The 26,118-nt window shown below is 42.3% G+C and overlaps 1 protein-coding gene and 1 non-coding gene across 3 annotated transcripts in view; one reads left to right on the top strand and one right to left on the bottom strand.

The window, feature by feature from the left end:
* Positions 1-570: 570 nt before the first annotated feature.
* On the bottom strand, positions 571-643 carry Trnaa-agc (transfer RNA alanine (anticodon AGC)). The gene has a single exon. It is a non-coding gene; the product is annotated as a tRNA-Ala (tRNA).
* A 14,901-nt stretch (positions 644-15,544) lies between these two features.
* Lamp2 (lysosomal associated membrane protein 2) overlaps positions 15,545-26,118 on the top strand; it is a 45,463-nt gene continuing 34,889 nt past the window's right edge. For both annotated transcript variants that reach the window (XM_059250284.1, XM_059250285.1), the window contains exon 1: positions 15,545-15,750. In XM_059250284.1, coding sequence (XP_059106267.1) covers positions 15,552-15,750 — 199 coding nt within the window. In that variant the 5' untranslated portion in view covers positions 15,545-15,551. The remainder of the gene's footprint in view (positions 15,751-26,118) is intronic.

Below are 26,118 nucleotides of genomic sequence, written 5' to 3'. Positions count from 1 at the left end.
TACAGACTCGTGAGCTGCCCTGTGTGTGCTAGGAACTGAACTTGGGTCCTAGCAGCTGGTTCTTTTAACTCCTGAGTCATCTCTCCAACCGGAACTAGTGTTACTTTTTTTTTTTTTTGCTTATTTTCCTTCTCTGTACTAGAGGTTGAACCCAGGGCATTGCACAGGCTTTTCATTGGTTGTTTTGTTTAAAGTATGTATTATTTGAGGGTGCCAGAGAAGGGGCTTAGTGGATAAAAGGTTCCCAGCACCCACTTGGTGGCTCACAATCATTTGTAATTCCAGTTCCCAGGGTTCTGATGCCCTCTTCTGGCCTCCACTGACACTGCATGCACATGGTACACTTAGAAACGCGGAGGCAATGAACTCATACACATAACACACACACACACACACACACACACACACACACACACTTTAATAAGAGTATTTTGTGCTCTTGTAGAAGACCTGAGTTCAGTTCTGAGTACACACACAGAGGTCCACAGTGTAACTCCAGTTCCAGGGAATCCAATCCTTTTATCCAGCCTCAGCAGGCACTATGTGCATATGATATATATATATTTCCCCTTTGGAGCTGAGGATCGAACCCAGGGCCTTGTGCTTGCTAGGCAAGCGCTCTACCACTGAGCTAAATCCCCAACCCCCATATATATATTTTAATAATTCTAGGATTGCACACAGAGCTTTGTGCATATTAGGCAAGTTCGCTCTAACACTGAACTGTAACCCCTGGCCCACCTCTGCTTGTTTTGTAAATTGAAAAAGAACGAAGTCTTTTTTTTTTTTTTTTTTTTTTCCCGAGACAGGGTTTCTCTGTGTAGTTTTGGTGCCTGTCCTGGATCTCACTCTATAGACCAGGCTGGCCTTGAACTCACAGAGATCCACCTTGCTCTGCCTCCCAAGTGCTGGGATTAAAGGCCTGAGCCACCACCGCCCTGCGCAAAGTCTTTTTGAAGCATTTGTCTCTAGATCCTGCATCAAACACCGAGGCCCAAGAAACTTTTGAAATCTGTGGTGTCCAAGTTGTCAGCGTCCTTAGAAGTCACCTTACCTAACTTTTCTTCTGATGGTAAATCTCATCAGTCTTTTGGTTTCTCTGTAGGAACAGGTGACTGTGAGTACTTTTTTTTTTTTTTTTTTGAGACAGGGTTTTTCTGTGTAACAGCCCTGGTTGTCCTGGAACTCACTGTGTAGACCAGGCTAGTCTTGAACTCAGAGATCTGCCTGCCTCTGCCTCCTGAGTGCTGGGATTAAGGACATGTGCCGCCATGCACTACTTTTCAAGGTCTCTTTCGACTATTATTTCTACTCTCCTGTCTGGAACTGCATGAAATAACTTTTTTTTCCTCACTTCTAGCCTCTGTAGCTATTTATGCACTACTTAAAAAGAGATGTATTTTATTTGTAATTACATGTATAAGCAAATACGGGTGCCAGGAGAGGCCAGTGGTGCTGGATCTCTGAAGTGAAAGTTAGAGGCTCTTGTGAGATGCCTGATGTGGGTGCTGGGAACTGAACCCAGGTCCTATGCAAGAGTACTAACCCTGTCATCACTGAGCCACCTCTCAAACCCATCTGTAGGTATTTGGAGATGGCTATCGTATGGAGATGTCCATTCTCCAGCCCGAAGCTGGCCCTATGGGAAGATTTCCCAGCCCTCTCGTTCTGGTTTCCTTTCCCAAGGCTCTTTGGCTTTGTCGAGGTCCTTGTGCAACCATGGAACCCACAACGAAGCACACAGCTCTGTCAGAGTCCAGTGGGACATCGCCTTCCTTCACTTGAACTTTCTATCTAAGCAGCCTTGGCTTGTACTTTGCACTTTTAAAAAGAGACAGTGTTGACTCTCAGTATGTCAATAATAAAATTCTGTAGACCTATTACATGATTTTTTTATTGGGGGGAGGATTTGTTTTGTTTTTAAATAATTATCGTTCTTTTCTACTTTGTATTTGTAAGATAGATTTAAAAATATTTGTTTTGTTTTGTTTTATGTATGTGTACATATACCACAAACACTCAGCTACCTGTGTTGGTTAGGAGAAACATAGGATCCCCTAGAACTGGGGTTACAGGTGATTGTTAGCTGTCATGTGGGTACTGGAAACTGGACCTCAGTCTTCTGCAAGAACAAGTGTTTTTAACCACTGAGCTCTCTCTGGCCCCTATAATAATGATGTTCTTTTTTGAGACAGGGTCTCACTTTGTAGCCCAGGCTGGCTTGGAACTCATTATGTAGATGAGGCTGGCCTCAAACTTGTAAGAGAGATCTGTCTGCTCCTGCCTACTGAGTACTGGAGCTAAAGGTGTGCACCACCACTCCCATTCTTAAGAGATTTTTTAAAAAAATCAACCTAAAACCAAACTTCACCACTGAGCACAGTGGCACACACCTTTAATCCTAGCACTTAGTGGGCAGAAACAGGAAGATGTCTAAGAGTTCCAAGGCAAAAACAAAACAAGCCAGGCATGGTGGCATACACCTTTAATCCCAGCACTCAGGAGGCAGAAGCAGGTGGATCGCTATGTATTTGAAGCTAGCCTGGTCTACATAGTGAGTTCCAGGCCAGCCATGGCTACATTATGAGACTCTGTCTCAAAGAGCAAAAACAAAAATAGCAATAGCAAAATCAAAGTGATAACCAAGCTCCCCACCGAACTTCATATTCAGTTATATTCAGTGTAATGTCACTGGCGTGAATCCACTATTCAAGTTGGTTAATACTAAGTTTTGAAGCATTTGAATTTGAACGGTCACATTAGCTTGCTTTCTTAAATTTGGATCACTTACAGTTTATGACGACTCAGAAAAATGTTCCTGCCATTGATGTTAGTTCCTAGTCAAGCATGGTGGCAGGCACACACCTGAAACCTTAGCACTAGGGAGGCGGAAGCAAAGGATTGTCAGTTTGAAGGCATCTGTAGTACATGGTAAGTTAGAAGCTAGCCTTACAGTATCTCAAAAAGGGGAGAAAGAGAGGGAGAGGAAAGGAGAGAGAAAAACAGAGAGAGAGAGAGAGAGAGAGAGAGACAGACAGACAGACAGACAAACAGAAGGGAGGTAATAACTATATAAAAATAGACTGTCCTGCTTTTTTTTTTTTTTTTTTTTTTTTTTGCTAAGGAGAGCAAATGGCTCTTAGATATGAGCATCTTGCATCTTTTTTCTTTTTCTTTTCTTTTTTTTTTTGAGACAGGGTTTCTCTGTGTAGTTTTGGTGCCTGTCCTGGATCTCACTCTATAGACCAGGCTGGCCTTGAACTCACAGAGGTCCACCTGCCTCTGCCTCTGCCTCCCAAGTGGGACTAGAGGCATACACCACTACCACCACCACCCAGCTGTGTGTGTGTGTGTGTGTGTGTGTGTGTGTGTGTGTGTGTGTGTGTGATATTTTTTATTAGCACATTAGTATGTAATACTATGCTTAAGAACTAGTAGAATTCCATTGGTGATATATGTGAATGATATTTCGAGATACTTAAGGTAGATCTGTTACATGAAAATACCTGCAATGTCTATCGATAGCAAATCACAGGTACTGAAAATATTGTTTTGGTCTGCTGTCTTCCATGGGCAATAGTAATAATACTAGTAATACTGCTACAACACTAATATTATAAGAATACATATTGATAACACTACTACCAGGAGTAGTTGTATTTATCAGTTATTAAATACATACTGGACACATTTAAGTGCACATCATAATATTTTGGTGGCTTCTTTTTTACTAATTTTGATTACATTAACAGTGAAGAGGTTGGTTGGAAGGACTGTCTTTTCTAAAGCCTATTGCAAGTCAACAAATATTTCCATGAGCATGCGCCAGGAAAACAAAACAATATCCGAAGACTGAAGTTGCTAGGAAACTTCTGCATTTCAATTGGTGAGAGTGCTAAGGTCACCATCTAATAAATTCTCTAGCAGAAGTGCACAGGGCTTTCAGTGTTTCCTGTGCCTTTCTCGTTCACATAAAACTTTAATGAAGGGAGCCTTTTAGAGCACAGAGCTAGAGCCAAATGGGAACAGAACAGCAGGCAAGAAATTCAGAGGTAAGAGTTCCGTTCTCAGCTCCCACTGCCAACTTGAGTAAGTAACTTGACCTTGGTGAACAAAATGGCAGGGTTGACACAGATAAGGGCCCTTTCTGATTTCAAAATACCTGCTATTCCATATCAAGAAATCCGCAGCATGTGGCTGCCATCTTTTTTTTTTTTTTTTTTTTTTGGTTTTTCAAGACAGGGTTTCTCTGTGTAGCTTTGCGCCTTTCCTGGAACTCACTTGGTAGCCCAGGCTGGCCTCGAACTCACAGAGATCCACCCGGCTCTGCCTCCCGAGTGCTGGGATTAAAGGCGTGCGCCACCACCGCCCGGCGTGGCTGTCATCTTATGCCAAAGAGCTTGTTACAGCCATTTCAGTTCCACTCTTTGATGAGGTGGTGGCTATCATCAATAGTGTTATACAGGGGGAGGTAAGACTTCCTGAATCTGATTTTCTCCTCTAAACTGCCACTACAAAGGAAGAGAGCAACATGACATTATTTCCCACGGTGTGTCATTTCAAACTTTGGTAGATTATAATGTCTTAGCATCTATCTCTTCCATAGTCTATTGAGTAGAAAGACAAATATTAACGCCAGGCATGGTAGCTTTTACCTGTAATTCCAGCACTTGGGAGGCTGAGGCAGGAGGATCACTTCAAGTTCAAATCTATCCTGGGCTATAAAGTAAGACAAAAACTATGAAAATCACAAAGAAAAGCATGGTAGTACATGCTTGTAATCCTAATACTGGGAAGGAGTGTTCAAGACCAGCCTAGGCAGCATGAGACACTAACTCAAAGGAAAAGAAAAAAATTAGAGGCTGGAGCTAAGGCTCAGTGCTTATGAATGCTTATTGCAGCTGGGTGGTGGTGGCTCACGCCTTTAATCCCAGCACTCAGGAGGCAGAGGCAGGCAGATCTCTGTGAGTTCGAGGCCAGCCTGGTCTACAGAGTGAGATTCATGAAAGGCTCCAAAGCTACACAGAGAAACCCTGTCTCAAAAAAAAAAAAAAAAAAAAGAATGCTTATTGGTTTTCCAGAAGACCTAAGTTCGGTTCCCAGAACCTAGGTCAGGCAGCTTACAACCACCTGTAACTCCAGTTCCAGGACATCTCCATACATGCTTACATGTTCGAGAGCACACATCTTTCAAAAAAGAAAAAAACGAAAATCACAGAGAGGAGAGATAACAAAGGCTATCTGCAAGTGTGTGTGTGTGTGTGTGTGTGTGTGTGTGTAGAGGGAAAGACATAGAAATAGACAGAGAAACAAAGATTCAGAAAGGCAAAAACAGTATGATAAAGTTATATGTATGTTGGACATGGTGCTGCATTCTTTTAGCCTAAGCACTCAAGAGGCTGAGGTAGCTAATAAACTCAAGGCCAGCAGGGTGTAGTGTCCCCTGCCTTTAATCTCAGCACTCAGAAGGCTGAGACAGGTGGACCTCTATGAATTTGAGGCCAGCCTAGTCTGTATAGCAAAGTTGCAGGCCAGCCAAGACTACGCAGTGAAACTCCATCTCAAAACAAAAGAAAACCAAAACACAGCACAATAAAAAAGTCCAAGGCCAACCTAGGCTACATACCAAGACCCTAACAAGTACATATACATACCCTAACATATAAATACCATGACCCTAACATATAACGCATATACATACCCTAACATATACATACCAAGACCCTAACATATAACGCATATACAAGGAGAAAGTGGTCAAAGTAGGAATCAGAAGTTTGGTAGTTACAGCTGGTTAGTCAATTGGGAAAACAAACCAAATCCTGCCACTTTCCCTGATATGACTCAGAGAGACAAAAACAGGAAGTAGGCTGAGATAATTCCTCTAGCTCAGTGCTGACGTTATATGCTCTCTAATATTCCTAGATCCTCTGTTTACTTATTAATTCAAGAAACATTTACTGAACACCGATTATGAGAACAGCTTGTTGAAAGATACGGCCACATTCTTTGCCCTGGAGAAGCTTCAGACTGCTAGAGCGTCAGGGCCAGTGAAGACACAAGTGTTGGAGGGAAGTCCAGGGTGCCAGGGGAACACAGGCTCAATCTCTTTGTTCCTTCGCTGGCTTAGGAGGTCACCTGAAGGAGAAATCGTCCTGATGAGGCAGAGGTGTAAGAAAGAACACGCTGAGCAGAAGCTGTGGACTATAGGTTATTTCAATTTTTGTTTCTGTGTTCAGCAGTGGTTTTATAATGTTCTCCATTTAACTCATACACAATTTGTGCAGACTAATTATAAAATATGCACATCAACTTGGACGCAATAAATTTATATGTGAAGAGGATGAGATGTCCAAAGGGGGAAAGCGACGTTCTCGATGCTGCATGATAATTACAAAAGTCATCTTTCCAAATTTAAGTAACTTATAATTTTCTCTTTTTAATAGCTGTTCTTTGTTTTTTGAGGCAAGTCTCACTGTGTAACCCTGGTTGGCTTGGAACTAGCACATAGACCAGGATGACCTGGAATTAACAGAGATCCACCTGCCTCTGTCTTCAAAGAGCTGGGGTTAAAGGTGTGTGTCAGCACTTCCCGGCTCTTTCATTTCCTTTGTAGTGCTACTTTGAACACTTCAGCACTACAGTGGGTCTCAATACCCTTGGTAAACCTCCATCTCCAAAAATATTTACAGTACAATTCATAACAGTAGCAAAATTACAGTTATGAAGTAGCAGCAAAAATAATTTTATAGTTGGTGGATACCACAACATGAGGAACTGCATTAAAGGGTTGCAGCATCAGAAAGGTTGAGAGCTACTGATAAACTACATTGCAGCCATGGCCTGGTGGTACAAGCATAAAATTCCAGTCACTTGAGATGCCGTGGCAGAAATTCTAAATTTCGGGCCTGCCAGAGCTACAGAGGGAATTCAAGTACAACCTGAGAAACCTAGTAAGACTCAGTTTCAAAGTGAAAATACAAAAGGGGTTGGGGTATTGCACAGTAATAAGGTGCTTGCCCAGCATGCACAGTACCCCACGCCCAACCCCATCACACAATAAATGGTCCCATATATACACACACACAAGTGTATCCTGAAACTGTCCATTCTGTTCCATGGAACTGTCTTTGGAACACTGCTGTTCTGACGATATTTTTAAATGAAAGAAGATACTCCCTTTTGATGATCTTTTGATGTGTCAGTAAGGCTAATTAATCAGCCTAAACCTAGCCTAGGTGTTACTGGGATGGCGCTGTTCAAATGCTATTACAGCCCGTTAATCTGTTGGCTGTAAGGAATGGGAGGAGTAAACTGTGCTCACAGTGCAGCTAATTCAAAGGGATTCAGAGCAGAACTGCAGCTCCCTGAAGAAGAAGAAGAAAGGCAGTGGGTGGGCCCGATCCAATTCATTGAAGGTTTTGAGAACAGAAGCTTATGTGTGTGAAGTCTAGTTTAGCATTGCAACAGCCAGAACCTGCCTTGATCCCATCTTATCAACAGTACTTACCTTTTGACACATTTCCAAATGTCCGAAACAGTAAACCAAATCTAAGCTGTTGATTAAAATTCTCTGTGAGATAAAATGGTGATAGATCTGTAAAATAAAATGGTGATAAGGCAGATATGATGGTATGTTCTTGCAGTACCAGCTAGTCAGGGCTCTCAGGTAGGAAGATTGCTTGAACCTACCTAATTTTGCAAAATCAGTCTGGATAATGCAGTCAGACCAGGCCTCAAATTAATAAAAAGTAAAATAAAACTGTGGTGGTGTGTGATACGATTTTTTGGGAGTGTTTTTGAGACAGGGTTTCTCTGTGTAGCCCAGGCTGTCCTGGAATTTGTTCTGTAGACCAGGCTGCCCTCAACTCACAGAGATCTGCCTCCCAAGTGGGCCCCCTGAGTGCTGAGATTAAAGGTGTGTGCCACTACTGCCCAGCTGTGATACAATTTGAAAAGCAAAACAAAATTATTTATTAAGCTTCTTTCCTTATGCAGGGTCTTGCTGTGTAGCCCAGGCTGGCCTTGAATTTCTGATCTTCCTGCTTTGGACTCTTTCATGCTGGGATTACAAGCAAGTGCCACCATGCCTGGCAAAAACGTTTATTTGTTTATTTTTTATTTTGTTTTGTTTTTTCGAGACAGGGTTTCGGTGTAGCTTTGGAGCCTGTCCTGGAACTTGCTTTGTAGACCAGGCTGGTTATTTATTTATTTTTAAATAAACTACTGTAAAGCCATGCAAATAATGTTTCCAGAGCCATTTATAAACGGGGGTCTTTGGAGGTAGAGGCAGGAAGAATAGCAGCTCAAGGTCATCCTTAAAAGAAAAGAATGAGGGGTTGGGGATTTAGCTCAGTGGTAGAGCGCTTGCCTAGCAAGCACAAGGCCCTGGGTTCGATCCTCAGCTCAAAAAAAAAAAAAAAAAAGGTAAAACTATGTGACTGTTTGTTTGTGAGACAGGGCTGTCATGGAACTTGCTCTGTAGACCAGGCTGGACTCAAATTCAGAGATCTGTGGGTGGTGGTGGTGGTGGTGGTGGTGGTGGTGGTGGTGGTGGTGGTGGTGCACGCCTTTAATCCCAGCACTGGGGAGGCGGAGGCAGGCGGATATTTGTGAGTTCAAGGCCAGCCTGGTCTACAGAGCGAGATCCAGGAAAGGCGCAAAGCTACACAGAGAAACCCTGTCTCGAAAAACCAAAAAAAAAAAAAAAAAAAATTCAGAGATCTGCCTGCCTCTGCCTCACAAGTACTAAGACTAAAGGCCTGCACTAGCACTACCCCAAAACTTTTTTACAAAACTGGACATGGTGGTGTACGTACGCCTTTAATACCAGCACTCAGGAGGCAGAGGCACGTAGTTCAAGGTCAGTCTGGTCTACATAGTGAGAGTTCCATGCTGGCCAGGGCTACACAGAGATATCCTGCCTCAAAAACAAACAAACAAACAACAAAAAAACCAAGAGAAATGACAAATTGGTAGGTGTGGTGGCACATACTTTAATCCTAGCAGAGGCAGGTGGACTTCTGGGTGTTGGGGAGGGCTACCTGATCTGCAAAAATTCACCACTACAAACAACAAAAAGAAAAGCCAAAGAAAGGAAGGAAAAAAGGAAGGAAGGACGGACAAATTATTTAATGCCTAATATCAAGGAAATGATTTTTAATTATCATGTAGTGTCAGGAAAGTCCCTTTCCCCCTTTGTTTATCTTATCATCCTCTCCACATATAAATTATGTCACCCAAACTGACTTTCATAGTTTATAAATAAGCTTCTAGATCAGTAGATTTCCATAGGGTGAGTTTTGTTTCCCTACCCACCCCCTCTGTGCTCAGTACCCCCTCTCCTTGACCATCTTCTCTTTCTGTACTAGGCTTTTTCTTTTTGTCCACCAACCAGCTCCAAAATTATGCTTGGCCTACTTTCGGCTCATTTCTGGCCAGCTCTTCTAATTTAACCTGTTTCTCCTTATCTACCTTTTGCCTCAGGGTTTATTACCTTTTTATTTCTGTTTATCTTACTTTTATTGCTTCTTGATGTCCGGCTGGCTAGCCGATGCCTGGCTTCTTGCCCCAGGCATGTCCCTCTGTCTCTCCTTTCCCTCTCTCTTGTTCTTCTTCCTTCTCTCAAGCCCAGATTTCCCCTCCTATTTATTCTCTCTGCCTGCCAGGCCCGCCTATCCTTTCTCCTGCCCGGCAATTGTCTGTTCAGCTCTTTATTAGACCTATCAGGTGCCTTAGGCAGGCAAGGCGAAACAAATGCAACACATCTTTGCACAATTAAACAAATGCAGCACAAACAAATGTACCACATCTTTTCCTGGTTAAACAAACATTCCACAACAATTTTCCATGTGTTCTAATGACCCATCTCCCTCTCTCTAATGGCCTCTTTCTATCTTTTTCTTTTGGAGTATACCAACTCTCAGTGTTAAGCACTGCATATAGGGAAGAACATGTGGTGTTTAGCTTTTTGGGCCCGGATTACCTCACTCAGTATAGTGTTTTCTGGGCCTGGATTACCTCATTCAGTGTAGTGTTTTCTGGGCCTGGATTATCTCACTCAATATAGTGTTTTCTGGGCCTGGATTACCTCACTCAGTATAGTGTTTTCTGGGCCTGGATTACCTCACTCAGTATAGTGTTTTCTGGGCCTGGATTACTTCACTTAGTACAATGTTTTCTAGAGCCATTCATTTTTCTGTAAATTTCACATTTTCATTCTTTACCACTAAATTATATATACATGTATGTATATGCACTGTACATACATCACATATATTTACATGACACACACATACACACAAATATTTCCATTATCTATTCATTCATTGATGGACATCTGGGCTGGTTCTATTTCTCTGATACTGTGAATAGAGTTACAGCGACTGTGGAAATGTAGGCATTTCTGTTGTAGGGTGTGGGGTCCAGATGGGGTATAGCTGGGCCATATATCAGTTCTGTTTTGAGCTTTTTGAGGACCTTCAATTGGAGTTACAAGTGGTTATGAGCTGCCTTTTGTGTGTGCTGGGAATTGAAGTGGGGTCTTCCGCAAGAGCAGTGTAATCTCTTATCTCCTGGGCCATCTTTCCAGACCAGTTCAATGTTGTGTTTTTAAATATTTATTTATTTACTATTAAATTTGGTGTTGGGGATGGAGTCCAGGGCTTCACACATGCAAGGCAAGAGTTCTACCCAAGAGCTGTACTCCAAGCCCAAGGATCTTAAATTATTTTCATTAATTGATTTAAAAACATTATTATAAAGCAACCAATTTTTTTCTACAAATTTGTTGAAGTTAATAGAAGTCTTTTCTCTCCTAGTACTTTTTTTTTGTTCCTTTCAAGACAGTGTTTCTCTATGTAGCCCTTGCTGTCCTGGAATTCACTGTGTAGACTAGGCTGGCCTCGAACTCACAGAGATCTACCTGCTTCTGCCTCCCGAATGCTGGGATTAAAGGCGTGAGATACCACTACCTGGTCTCTCCTATTTCTTTCTTTTTTTTTTTTTTTTTTTTTTTTTTTCGAGACAGGGTTTCTCTGTGTAGCTTTGCTCCTTTCCTGGGACTCACTTGGCAGCCCAGGCTGGCCTTGAACTCACAGAGATTCGTCTGGCTCTGCCTCCCGAGTGCTGGGATTAAAGGCGTGCGCCACCACCGCTCGGCCTCTCCTACTTCTTAATTCCTTTCCACAGAGGAAGGAGAAAAACTGCTGGTATTCTCTCGTATGCATAACCTAGATTGTACACACACACACACACACACACACACACACACTATATATATATATATATATATATATATATATATATATCATAAGGTATGGATGTAGAAAGGACTATTTAGGAAAAGGAAGAGGATAGGTGGGAGACAGGAAGAGAGACAGGAGAGGGCGACGAGAAGTGAGTACAGATAAAATTTATAATATACTTCGGAGAAAATTTCATAATGAAACTCATCACTTTGTAAAATGAGCATACACTAATAAAAATAAACAAGGTTCGTGCAGTGGTGCACAGTTTTAACCCCAGCACTGAGGCAGAGGCCGGCAGATTGCTGTGAGTTCAAGGCCAGCCTGAGCTACATAGGGAGCTTTAGGCCAACGAAAGCTAGCTACATAGTGAGACACTGGGTCAAAAAAAAAAAAGTTTGTATGTCCGGCTGGAGAGATTGCTCAGTGTTTAAGAGCATTTACTGCTATTCCAGAGGACCTAAGTACAGTTTTTAGCACCCACACATTAGCTATCTTCCAGCACCTGCATAACTGCCTGTAACTCCAGCTCTGGGGAATCCAGTGCCCTTTTATGACTTCTTTGGGCACCTGGACACACGTGGCATACATACATTTACATGTATAAATAAACAAACAAACAAACAAATAAATAAATAAATGTATAAATAAAGATGCTTGCCCCAAAGAGTTTGAGATATCATTACTCAGAGTGTGGTCTCCAGTATGGCACCATCAGGACAACTAGAGAAGTTGCTAGAAAGGCAGATTTTCTCTCACTCTACCTCAGACCTGTGCAAAGTCCAGTGGGGTCCAGTAGTTTGTGTTGTGATAAGCCCTTTAGGTGATTTTAATGTACAGGTGGCCTGAGAACCATTGTAGTTTAGCAGATTGAGTCAGATCCTTTTGCAAGGGGACCTGAGGAAAATACTGCAGGGGAAAACTTATAACTCAAAATGGCACATCTCCACTTATACCGAGGACTCCAGCTCAAGGGTTGGCAGCTGTCTGAGCCCACAGTGACTTCTGTATGGGTTTCAGTGATGGCCATTTTGCCACGGATTGGAGGCATTATCCAGAAGAGACCCAAATTCGAGGAGTGTATGAAAATGAAAATTAGTTTTGAGGAAATGGTTAGGTGGGGAGAGTGCATATCATGTAAGCATGGGGACCTGAATTAGGATTCCAGCAACCCATGTAAAAGCCAGGCATAGTGCATCTGTAACCTCAAAACTGGGGTAGATTTCAGGGGCCCACTGGCTGGCCAGTCCAGCCAAAATAACAAGCTCCAGGTTGAATGGAAGCCTCTGTCTTAAAAATAAGGTAGAAGAGCAATAGAGCAAAACACTCAAAATCTACCTCTGGCTTCCTCAATACATGTAACATGTGAAATATGCACACACGTACACACAAAAGCATACATTACACAGGAACCAAAAAAGCCACGAAAATGTAAACACAAAATAGAGAAGTGATCATAAAGAAAAGTGGGGGGTTCTATTTTCAGGAAAACAGATAAAACTGGAGATCATTATGTTAAGTGAAACAAGCCAGACTCAAAAAACCAAATACCATATGAAGACTCAATATATAAAAAGAAGATAAATGAAAATAGGGGGGACTGTCTGGGAAGATGAGGGGACCAGCAGGAGGAGGTGGTATCACTGTTGTGATAGAGAGGGTGCGTATGAGCAAAGCACTGCATGTATGTACAGGTATGAAAATTTCATAACAAAACCCATTATTTTGAACAATTAATACATGGTTATAAAAAAGATCACATGGTAACAAGTAGATGATACTAATAGCTCAGGGGTACTTGTTGATTTAAAGGTTTTTTTAAATTCTTTTTATATGTAATTTATTTTATAGACATTGGTGTTTTGCCTGCATGTATGTCTGTATGAAAGTGTCAGATCTCTGAAACTGGAGTTACAGACAATCGTGAGCTGCCATATGGGTGCTGGGAATTGAACCCGGGTCCTCTGGAAGAGCAGCCAGTTCTCTTAACCACTGAGCCAGCTCTCCAGGCCCTGTTTTTAAATTCTTAATCTTTGTATCCATGAGTTCAGTTCTTTCCTCTAATCCCTGTATTTTGTCCTTTACCAAATCTAGGAGGGTTTCTTTCTTTTTTTAGACAAAGTGTTATTGTATCACCCTGGCTGCTCTAGAACTCACTGCATAGCCCAGGCTGACCTCAAACTCATAGAGATCCTCCTGCCTCTGCCTCCCGAGTGCTTTTAAAGTTGTTCACTACCACACCTGGCCATTATATCTTTTTTAAATTATAAATAACATTTGTGACTTGTATACACTAATGGGTTTTACATTTTCATATGTGCATATGACAAACTTTGATCATATTCACAGGGTCCTTATTACATCATTCATTGTCCTGATACTGGGGAAAGGGCTTATCAGTGATCTTGCAGCCAGGCCGGTTGTGCACGCCTTTAATTCCAGCATTGGAGGCAGAGTCAGGAGGATCTCTGTGAGTTCTAGGACAGCCTGGTCTATACAAGTTCCAGCCCAGCCAGGGCCACATAGCGATATCCTGTCTCAAAAAACGAAACAACAACCAGAAAGGGAGTTGAGGAAATGAGCAGAGTCCATAAATAAGGATTGGTGGGGCAAATTCTGAGGGCTTGATTCAGTAATGTGTTCTCTGCAGACCCAGGACGCAGCCAACTCTTATGAGAGGGAGAAGGGTCGAATGACATTTTGCTAAAGGTAATGACTAATGCTGTAATATATATTAGTCCCATGTTCAGCAAGTCACTTGCTCGTGACTTAGTTTCTCCCATGATGGAGAACATTCATCAGCAAGTGTTCTTACTTTCAGGGATTAACCACATTAAAGGAAATGATAGTGATGCAGATCTGTGGCTATTAATATTTGTTTTGGAGTTGGCGGGGGCTAAGGTGGGTAGGCCCCAGTCCCATTAGAGAATTAACTAAATGTATAAAGTTCTACAGAAAAATCCTCATCAGTGTCTCATGTAATTTCTGGGAATTCACTTAGCTGCCCCCCCAACTTTTGCTCAAGCTTACTTAGAGACAGAACCCTCAGATTTAAGATCTCCTGGACCACATGATTTTGAAGCTATATTTCAGTCCACAGCATCAGAATTGCTCCAGGTGTTTGTTTAAGTAAGTAATAAGACAGGACTGGAGGTGAAAGCCTGAAATCCCAGCTGCTTGGCATGCTGAGGCAGGGGAATCATATGTTCAAGTTTTGCCTGAGCTACAGCTATCCTGTGAGTTTAAGGTTGAAGTAGGCAACTTAGTGATCCTGTCTCAAAAAAATTTTCAAAAAGGTCCCAGTGCTTACTGAGCATGTGTAGGAGGCCCTGGGTTCAACCTCCAGTACCGTCAAAAGGAAAACAAACAAAAAACCAAGTAAGTTTGTAGGACAGACACAGGCCATTTCAGAATCTCTGAGGCATCATGATAAACAACAACAACAACAACAACAACAAAACAAAACAACCTTCCAAACCACCCAGACAAGTGTGTGTGTGTGTGTGTGTGTGTGTGTGTGTGTGTGTGTGTAGTGTAGTGTATTTTGGAAGCTAAATATTTGAGGGTCAATGTTTTATTCCAACTCTAGAGTTTTATGTTCGAATGTTTTCTTATGTTGGTTTAAGTTGTGTCTGTTTACTGTTCACTTGGCAAGTGTACAGAATACTGTTTAGTATGCACTCATTAGACAACATTTGTTGTATATGCATAGAAAATATCGGGAAGTTTATGATTTTTGTAAACAGCGTCTCTGGGTAGTAATGACAATATTTTTTATTTTTATTTTATTCTTGTTTTATTTCTCTCACCTTTTTCTTACTCTATTTAAAAATACGCTTCCTCTTTCTGGCTTCAATTTCCCCATCTGGGAAAGAGAGTGTTGTAACTTTGTGAGCTTGAATAGCAGGGTCTCTGATCTGGTGGTCAGTGACTTCATAGTACCCCTTAGCTTCCCTGTCCACCAATAGGTAGCCTCTGTGCTTGGAGAATAATCGTGTTTTATTTTTGCATATATTTATCTTCAGATACCCAGCAACCGTTTTGATGCCAGAAAAATGACTCTGCTTGTTCTCAAGGTTCGGGAACAGAAATAACCCACTGTCTACAAACCTCAAAAGTTCCTCCTCTCCTGTTAGTCTTAAAAAATGCCCTCCGCGCGTTATCTCTTCCTAGTGTCATAATGGTTGTGAACCAAAAAGCCAGGGCGTGGCCACCCCGCCCTCCCGCCCGGATATCACCGCCCCTCGCACTGCTTGGGAGCGTGGTGATTGGCTGAAAGGAAGAAAGAGCCCCGCCCCCGGTCTTATGACTGGAGCAGAAGCGGCGACTCCAGGCTTTCGCGGTGCTGTGGTCGGTGGTCACCTGGGCTCTCGCTTTCCCAGGGTCTGCGAGGGTGTTCTCTGGCGTTGCCGGTCCGGTCGTCGCCTGCCCTGCGGGATCAGGATGCGCTTCCGCCTCACTCCGGTTTCGGGCGCGGGGCTCGTCCTGTTTTGTCTGCTCCTGGGTGAGTTGTCGGGCCCTCTCCCTCAGTGTCTTCAGCTGGGCCCGAGGGATGGGAGGGGGTGTTCAGAGGCCACAACCTGAAAGACTGGTCTTGGGGAGGCGTTGAGAGACTGAGCAGCTGACACTGGGCGGCGGCGGCGGCGGCCCCAGGCGTGGCGCGGGGCGGAAGGGGGGGGTGGGGTGGCTGGGGGGGGGGGGAGAACTTGAGCAGTGACCTAGAGAAGGCCTGGCTAAGGGATGGCGGGCTAGGAGGGCCCTTGAGAGTAGCAACCGGGCAAGGAAGGGGCTGTGGAGGACAGCACCCGCTTAGACAAGACAGGACTGAAGAGTTCGAGACACCTGGGGTAGAGGGAGCAACTTGGAAGAGTGTCGGGGGAGCAGGGGAGCAGACACTGGGAAGTCTTGGTTACTTGGGTCAGGGAAGAATTTTGAAGATGGTGGAAAAACTATATAGAGTGAGGAAGGAAATTTGGAACGGAAGACGCTGTACCCCTGTGAAATTATTGGGGGCCAGAGGACAGGGGTTAGATAGGACAGTAGGGCCTAAGGGGCAGAGACGGCGTTGGGGGCTTTGTAGGTGGAATTTGAGGCTAGGAGAAAAGGGGATGAGGAATGGTGCGGGGTTTGAGTAGTTCTTGGAGTTTCGAAAGCAAAAGGATCTAAGGTAACTGGACTAAGTTACTGGAAAGAAAATTTAGATCCAGCCTCTGGAGACTAAAGGGATGAGTGAGAACTTAGATGGGGGCCGAATATCTGACTTAGAGGGGTTCAGCATCTCATGTTTGTTTGTTTGCTTTTGTTGTTGTTTTTTGTTTCTTTTCCCTGTAACTTTTTGCTACTTCCTCCCAGCCAGCTTCCGACAGAAAAATCCCAACTAGATGCTAAAGTGAGGGAGCTTCCAAGATGGTATTTGTGTATCTGACTTTTGGAAACTACTTCCTTTTCTTCACAGTCTTTTGTTTGTTTTTTCTCCTTTCCCACCATAGTCGGCTTGTTCGTGATTTAAAAGTGGGAGGTAATAGCCTAAGGACTGCCTTGTGCCTAGGTGGAGTGAATGGGTTGAGGTTGGTTGGTTGTGATCCACCCCGATAGACTGAGAGTCCATAACAGCCTAAACTTGAACTTTGAACACAGTGAGTCCTGATGACCTGATTTAATCTGCTTGTTGTTACCTAGTGGCCCTTGCTGTTTGTACTTTAATAAAGGGATAGAAGGAAAAGACCCAGATTGGAATGGGGTGCAGATAGGTAGATTGGGGGATATTGAGAGGGCAAAGAATTGCATTTGTAATTCACAATTCAGTGGAGTAGAACAGTGTGTTCTCACCCAGTGGGCATTTGGTAATATCTTGTAGAGGCATTTAAAAAAATTTTCCATAATAGCTTTTGAGGGTTTTTTTTTTGACATTATATTGAGAGTACATTTTTCTCTTCCTTTACCCCCTCTGAATCCTCCCATATACCCCTCCCTGCTCGCCTTCATATTCATGACCTCTTTTTTCATCTATTGCTATTTCATGAATATAGTATTTGTATATACATCTATATCCTAGAGGCATTTTTGCTTGTCCCACTGGGTGGCTTCTAGTGAATAGAGGCCAGGGATCCTACTAATCTGCCTGCAAGAACAGGACAGCCACTCTCAATGAATTGTCTCCAGCCGGGCGGGGTGGCACAGGCCTTTAATCCCAGCACTTGGGAGATAGAGGCAGGCCGATCTCCGAGTTCGAGGCCAGCCTGGTCTACAGAGTGAATTCCAGGATCAGTAGGACTGTTACACAGAGAAAACTAAAAAAAAAAAAAAAGTTATCTCCTTCAACACATTAGCAGTGCCAGGTGTGAGGAGCCCAACTTCTGAGCATAGCGTTTGATGAGTTTATCCAGTAACTCTCAAGGACCTTGCTAGAGAGCCTGTGCATTCAAAACTTTCCCTAACAGTACTAAGATTGTTCTCCTTTTCACTCTCAGCCTTTTGCTTATATACAGTAGAATTTTCCAGAAGCTACATAATATGTGGTGATATCACCACCCTGATGACTCCAGTGTTCTTACTACTTATTTATTTCGTTTCTAATACAGAAGTGCCAGCAAATATAATTCACTTAAACAAACCAAAACTCTGTGAGGTCTTCTGTAGACATTCTGACTCTAAAACATTTGCAGGTCCTTGATCTGGTCTAGCTGACCACATTGTGTAAGCAACTCCTCCTATAACACTTCTGAAATTGGGCCATGAGGCTTGGCATGAACACTTAATTCTAACCCTTACCTGGGGAGCATTTGCTGAGGGCTGGCTGACCCCACGAGAGGCTTGTTTACAGTGGAAAACACCTTATCAGTGACAAGAACACATCTGACAGAGGCACCTATTAACCAGTAATTCCCTGCCAGTTGAATCTGCACAAACACAACGCTGTTATTGTTCAGAGAAACTGAGAAGAATAGTTGACCTACATGTTGGCTTTTGTGCCATTAATTTTTTTTTTGAAATCTTTTGTTTTGCGTTTACAAAAGCAGTGCTTACTAACTGTAGAAAGTAAACAGGCGAAACTTAATACATGGAAGAAATGCTCAAACCTAGTGAATCTGGAGTTACTAGATTCATCCTTTTGGATGGTTTTGAAAGCTGACTCCTTCCATTCACAAATTCAGAAAGGGATCTACAGGAGCAACATTTAACAATATGGGATTCAGGGTTAATTTTTTTTGTTTTATCTATTTTTATTTTATGTAATGTGTTTTGTCTGCCTGCATGTCTGTATATGACATGTGTACCTGGTGCCTGTGGTGATTTGAAGAGGGCAGCACTTTTGTACCCTAGAACTGGAGTTTTCATAGACAGTTGTAACCTGTGGCGTGGGTACTGGGAACCAAATCTGGGTTCTCTGGAAGAGTGACCACTGAGCCACCTCTCCAGCCCAGGATCCAGTTTTTAAGTGTAGCCGAGGCCAGGTGGTGGTGGCACAAGCCTTTAATCCCATCGCCGAGGAGGCAGAGGCAGGTGGATCTCTGGGTGAGGCCAGCCTGGTCTACAGAGTGAGTTCCAGGACAGCCAGAGCTGTTACACAAAGAAACTCTGTCTTGAAGCCCCCCCCCCCCCAAAAAAAAAAGTCTGCACAGCTGTTCTTTCAGACATCTCTTGATTTTGCTGTGAGGCTCAAGATTCTGTGTGCCTTATACTCCTAAGACTTTAGCAAGCCACGGCCGAGTGGTTGGTGGCGCACGCCTTTAATCCCAGCACTCGGGAGGCAGAGGCAGGCAGATCTCTGTGAGTTCGAGGCCAGCCTGGTCTACAGAGTGAGTTCCAGGACAGCTAGGACTGTTACACAGAGAAACCCTGTCTCAAAAAACTAAAAAAAAAAAATCTACAAGTCTGGACCTATACCTTGATGGTAGAGCACTTGCACAACATGTGTGAGGCCCTAGGTTTAATCTCCAGCATCGTGGAAAAGGAAGACCAAAATCCTTGCTTTAAAGCAAGTATAGAAAATATTCTTAGATTTTACATTAGTGTTTTTCACAGAAATTTGTTAATTTATTTGGTTTGTTTGAGTGCTGGGATTAAAGGCATGTGCCACCACTGCTCACAGAAAACTTTTTGCTGGCTTTCATTTGAATGAATTATAACCAATGAAAGACCACGTTGAAAAAAGGTCTATGAGTTAAAAACATGAAAAGGGCAACAGATGAAATTCCTTTCCTAACATCATTGCTTAATTGTGTTTCCTTAGTGACAGAATTCTGTGGTCATCGATTTTTATAACTAGCTTAACTTCTATTTTTGGTTTTTCGAGACAGGGTTTCTCTGTGTAGCTTTGGCTGTTATGGAACTTACTTTGTAGACCACACTGGCCTGGAACCCACAGAGATCCACCTGCCTCTGCCTCCTGAGTGCTGGGATTAAAGGCATGTGTTACCACACCTGGCTTAACTTCTGTTTTTTAAAGGGTTGAATGAGACTTTTAAAAAACCTTTGAGGCTCCTCTTAGAGGTAAAAAAAAACTTTGATAACTCTCCTGAATGTAGTTCATGTTGGGGGCCACTCTCTCCCACAGATGTTTATTAACTGCCTATTATATTCTAACCACTCAACCACATGAAAGGGAGACAGCAATGGACAAGACAGTGGAGGCTCTGCTGTCATAGAACCTATATTTTAGAGGTGGAAGATAGCCCAACAGGTAAATAATAACATTTTCAGATAGCGAAAAGGACCATAACAAAGAGGAAGCCGATAATGAGGAGTGAAATGAATAGGTGAGATAGTTGGCTGGCGGGATGACCTGTGTGTTTATATTATGTGGTCATAGGGCTTCCTAGGGTTGAGTGACATTTGGGTGGAGACTTTGGTGCTTTAAGGAGGTCTGCCCTACCTATAACTATTTGGGGTAATATGGGTGGGGAGGATAAGGGAGGAGTTGGAAGGAGAAACCATGATCCGACTATATTATGAATTTTCAATAAAGATAAATACAACAGAAATTACTTAAGCTAAAAAAAGAATAAATCTTATTTCCCAAACTCTTAGGTATACTAGCCTATTTTCTGTTCTTTACCTTACGGTATTAGTCTCTGAGAGGAATGGGTGACCTTAGCTGCTGGTCTTTCCTATGCTCTATGTAGTACCAGGCCTAGTGGTTAAAGGCCAGTAAATTTTTGCTGAGGGTATTCATTGGGATGGTAGGTAAGATGATGAACTAGACCAAACGTGGTCTCTGTTTTCTGTGGACAATAAAGGATGTTTTCAAAAAGCTCTTTGGTGTCTTTGGATCAAGAACTTCCAAATCAGTGTAAGAGTGCAGATAAGTGTAGGATAATCTCATGGTAATTGTAGTCTCTCCTACTTGTGCTCCTTGGGGGCGGAGGTTAGGAGTGGACAGGGTCTTACTATGTAGCCCTGGAACTCTCTATGTAAACCAGCCTGACCTCAAACTTAGAGATCCACCTACCTCTACCTCTTTAGTGCAGGGATTTAAGGCATGCACCATTACATCTAGCACTCGAAATCTGCCTGCTTAGGCATGAGGATTAATGTGGAGAACTCGAAGGACTTGGTGAGAATTAGGTTTTCTCAGACAACCAGCATCTGTCTCTCCTTTTGGAGAGCATCTGAAAGACTTGTTGTTTATTTTTTTCTGCAGCCTTAGCACATTTTGTTTAACTGATAACTTTGAATTCATGATTCAATAAAAATTCATCTATATATAGTAGAGACATTTGAAAGGACAGGCTTGACATTAATCCATTAGTCATTGGTTATCATATCTGATGGGGTAATGATATTCAAATATATTCCTGTGTATCTAGCCTTCTTTCCCTGTAATGTGCGTTGGACTTTTGTCTGTAACCCAGCCTTATTTCACAGCATTGGAGGTAACTTCTGTGACCCTGGTTCAGAAAGGCTGTACTTCTTTATCACAATTTTGTACTGAAGTGGCCAGAGATCCTTCAATTCCAAAAGTGTATTTTATAAGTACTTGTTGGTATCCCGCTGTGCATTGCAAAAGAACTCTGGAGGCCTGCCAATGCGGCTCAGCAATAGGCATTTTTCCATTACTTCAATAGAGTCATCTCATTTTCTTACCTACTCTCTGACCTTAAAAAAATCAAGGAAGTCATTTCATGGTTTAGAATAGTATGTTTTATTAATTTTAAATGTTACTTTTCACATGACCAACATTCATAGCTTAAAACCTTATTGTTTTCTGTTGTAGCAGAGGTAACAAAAAGAAAAACGTGAATGAGTCACAGGTAAACATGAGAACAGCTAATTAGATGTAAACTTACAGGAAGGTCATCATTAAACAGAGAAGAAAGAGTATTTGCCTTTATGCCCTACTTTTTTTTTTTAGTGGTCTCATTCCTTAGCCTAGGCTTGCCTGGAACTCACTGTGTACCCTGGGCTGGCCTAGAATTCATGGCAGTCCTCCTGCCTCAGTCTCTTGGTGCTGGGATTTTAGGCTATGCCCTGTTTTGTAAAGTGTGTGTGTGTGTGTGTGTGTGTGTGTGTGTGTGTGTGTGTGTGTGTGTTATGCATGTGGAAAACAGAGGACAACTTTAAGGAGTCAAACTTCTATCCTGTGGGCCTCAGGAATTGAATTTAGGTTGTCAGGTTGGTAGCAAGTACCTTTGCCTGCTGAGCCATCTCCTTGGTCCTATGCCTTTAAAAAATATTTTATTTATTTTATATGTATGTTTTGCTTGCATGTATGTCTGTGTATTACACGCATGCTTGGTGGCCTTGGGGATCAAAAGAGGGAGTTGGATTCCCTGGAACTGGAGTTATGGATGGTTGTGAGCACCATATGGGTGCTGAGAATTGAACCCAGGTCCTCTGCAAGAACAATGCTCTAACCATTGGGCCATCTCTCCGGCTCCATGTACCTTCTCCCCTCTCCCCAACCCCCCCCCCCCCCAAAAAAAAACATTTTGGCCAACCTCAAGGTAAATGGGTAAAGTTTAGGATAGGACTTAAGATGATGAAAGTAAAGATACACCTTAAATGGGAAAGGATCCCTTCCTTTAAGCCCCAGTGTTTACCGAAAGGGAGGCTTGTAAACAGGGTCTCTAACTTGCTTGGAAAACATCTCTTAGCTCTGAGTGTTTATATCCTATCAAAAAACCCATTAGACAAATAGATACTGTAATTCCTGGCAAGGGTAACCGGCCCAGAGTCTCACAGCTAGTAAGCTTGGCTTCCTGAGTGGAATTTTAGCTTCTCAGCTCTGCAGATGAGTTCTCTTCATTCTGAGGTCACTGTGTTGTATGGATTTTTTATTTTTATTTTCTTTTTTTTTTTTTTTTTTTTTTGGTTTTTCGAGACAGGGTTTCTCTGTGTAGCTTTGCGCCTTTCCTGGAACTCACTTGGTAGTCCAGGCTGGCCTCGAACTCACAGAGATCCGCCTGGCTCTGCCTCCCGAGTGCTGGGATTAAAGGCGTGCGCCACCACCGCCCGGCTATTTTTATTTTCAATTTTTAAATTTTATCTCGGAGTGTTTTGCCTGCTTGTACGTCTGTGTATCATATTTATGCCTGGTCCTTGGGGCCACAAGAGGATGTTGGATCTCCTGGGACTAGAATTAGAGACTGTTGTGGGCTTTGGGAATTGAACCTGGGTCCTCTGGAAAAGCATCCTGTGCTTTTAACCAGAGCCATCTCTCCATCCCCTCTTGTATGATTTTTTTTCACTATCTTCCATCTACTTTTTTTTTGAGACAGGGTTTCTATGTAGCCATGACTGTCCTGGAACTCATTCTGTAGACCAGTCTGGTCTAGAACTCGTAGAAATCTACCTGCCTCTGCCTCCTGAGTGCTGGAATTAAAGGCGTGCATCACCATAGGCCATTGTTTTAATCTGTGTATTTTTCAGATACATTTGGGCCAAATAGACTTGTACAAACCTAACCACTTTTTTTTTTTTGGTTTTTTGAGACAGGGTTTCTCTGTGTAGTTTTGGTGCTTGTCCTGGATCTCACTCTGTAGCCCAGGCTGGCCTCGAACTCACAGAGATCCACCTGGCTCTGCCTCCTGAGTGCTGGGATTAAAGGCATGTGCCACTATCTCCTGGCTTACTTTTTTTTTTTTTAATACAATGCTTTGTGTTTGGATAACTGAGTCTGAATACTAAAAGAACCTATAAATGACCTATTTGGAACAGTACCGAGAAGATAATTGCACGAGAATGTTGATTTTGAGCTATGACTATATTTTAATTTATTTTTATTTTATGTGCACTGGTGTTTTGCCTGCATGTATGTCTGTGTGAGGGTGCCAGATCCCCTGGAACTAGAGTTACAGACAGGTATGAGCCACCATGTGGTTGCTGGGAATTGAACCTGGGTCCTCTGGAAGGGCAGCCAGTTCTCTTAACCACTGAGCTATCTCTCCAGCCCTTCTTTTCTTTTGAGAATAAACTTTCAGCGCCGTAATCACACATTCTAGGATACATTTAGCTATGGCTCTTAAAGGACTTACAGCCTTTAAAATAGTTTAGATATTCTAAAAATCAAGCATAGCAGTTAAGTGTGGAGATCACTTGCTCGAAACATTCTACTGAAGTGTAACATTTCAAAATTAATCTTTCACTTTTTGGGAAAAGCATTATTCCTAGCTTGAAATCCAAGTCACAGTTTATGGAAAACTGACATGAAGTTTGAGGCAATATATCCAGAACATTGATAAATTCATGATTTGGAAGTTCAAAAGTATTGGCCTTCCTTGTAATTAGACTGAGCTGTATTTCAGGTCCACATTGCAGGGTGTTTTCACTTTGATGTAATCAGTCAGTATTTATTGAAAACCTAATATGTATTCAGCACTACTAGGAATGATAGGAGATAGAGGAAAAGTAATAGACCTGTTCTCCTCCAACGTGACAGACAAGATAGATGACATTCATATAAAAGACACACTCTAGGGACTGCAGCTTGGATAAGATCTTACGGTCAAAGGTGCATATTGGAATTCAAATGAGTGATAGAAACACTAGCAAAAGAGAATCTTTCTCCACATATATCACTCACTCACAGACTTCGGTGTTTTATTAATAACAAATCACTTACTGTACTTCAGTTTCCACAGCATACTAGTTTGCTGTGAGGTGACAGTTTCAAAGTGCTATTTGGAGCTTTTGCCAGTAGGTGAGACAGGATTCAATGATATAAAATAGCTGGATTTGCAATGCCCTGAGAGCCGATGATGTTGAATACTTTTTAATGTATTTATTGGCCATTTGTAGTTCTTCATTTGAAAATTATCTTTCATTTGTCCATATAGTAAAAAAATACTGAAAGAGCATAAACTATGAGGGTAATTGAAGATAGTGTGAAGTCCACTGAGATGTGCAAATATGCATTATAAACTGCTTTGTAAGGGCTTTTATATTCAAGGGAAGTTTTTGGAGAAATTACTGCTAAACAGTGGAGAGCATGCAAGCATGGGTTCTGTGGGTTTTTTTTAGACAGTGGTTGAGGGGGCTTACTATTCCTGGACTACAGCCTTAAATTCTTCCTGCCTTAGCTTCCCAAGTGCTAGGATTACAGGCATGCATCACCACACCCAACTTCAGTCCAGGTTCTCAGTTACAAGCATGAGAAAGCAGAAAGGGAATTTATTAAAAACATAGTGGGGCAAAGTTTGATAACACAGACCTGTAATTCCAGGCAGGAGAATAAAGTTCTTAGTAGCCTGGGAAACAGTGAGTTCACGGCCATTCTGGGATATGTACCAAGACTATACCAAGACTATCTGGCTAGGCGTGGTGGTTCACTCTTAATCCTGGCACTTCTGAGGCAGAAGCATGTGATCTGTTCAAGGCCAGCTTAGTCTACACGGTGAGTTCCAAGCTACATAGTGAGACACTGCTTCAGAAAAGGAAAAAAAGGAAGAAAAGACTGTCTCAAAACAAACCAGCAAACAAACCACACAGCCTCCTCTCCGACAGCAACAACAAAACCCTCAAACTAAAATGGGACATTTGCATACTCTTTGAAACCACAAGTCCACTGTTAGAAATATTCAACACACACAGGTTTACCAATACACAAAGAATGTTTACAGCAGCGTTTGTGATGGGACAGACTTTGTAGCTGTCTGTCAAGAATACCACAGATACATAGCAAAGATTCACTCCATGGTTAGAAGCAGTATAATAGAAATAATGAATTAATTGTAGTTATACTCATTACAGTGAATCTGAAGAAGCCAGACACAAAAGAGAGCACAGTAAATTATTCTGTTTATGTCAAGCTACAAAACAGGCAGTAGTCATCTATGTTGTTACAAGTCAGGGTGGTATTTTACCTTGGAAGGCGAATAGTAGTAACTGAGTGGGGAAGCTGTAGGGACTTTGGGGGTATAGTTAGCCTTCTTTGTTCTCCATAGGTTGCAAATCCACAAACTCAACCAGCTATGGATCAAAGTAGGAGAGAAAAGCATAGTATCTATACTGAATTATAAACTTCTTTTTGGTCACTGTTTCCTAAACAATATAGCGTAACTGTTTACATCACATTTACACTGTATTATGTAAGTGATCCAGGGAGGTTTTAAAGTATATAGGAGGATGTGGATGGGTTAAGTGTAAATACTTCATACACCATTTTATGTAAGGGACTAGAACATCTGTGAACTTCAGTATCTGAGAGTCCTGGAGTCTGTTCCCATGGATACCCAGACTGTACTTGGAATTTTTTGCTTCTTGAAGGGAGGGCTCATTTGCCCATGTAATTAAAAAAATGCTCCGAGCTGTACTTAACACTGTGTACACCTTTTCCTTGCATGTTATGCTGTGTATGTTACATCTTAGTAAGATGTTTTGCTTTAAAAAAAAGTGAGCAAGGACTGGGCATGTAGTTGAGTGATAGCACACT

This window comes from Peromyscus eremicus, chromosome X, assembly GCF_949786415.1.
Source record: "Peromyscus eremicus chromosome X, PerEre_H2_v1, whole genome shotgun sequence".
Classification (NCBI taxonomy): domain Eukaryota; kingdom Metazoa; phylum Chordata; class Mammalia; order Rodentia; family Cricetidae; genus Peromyscus; species Peromyscus eremicus.
This window is presented reverse-complemented; position numbering and strand designations above follow the sequence as displayed.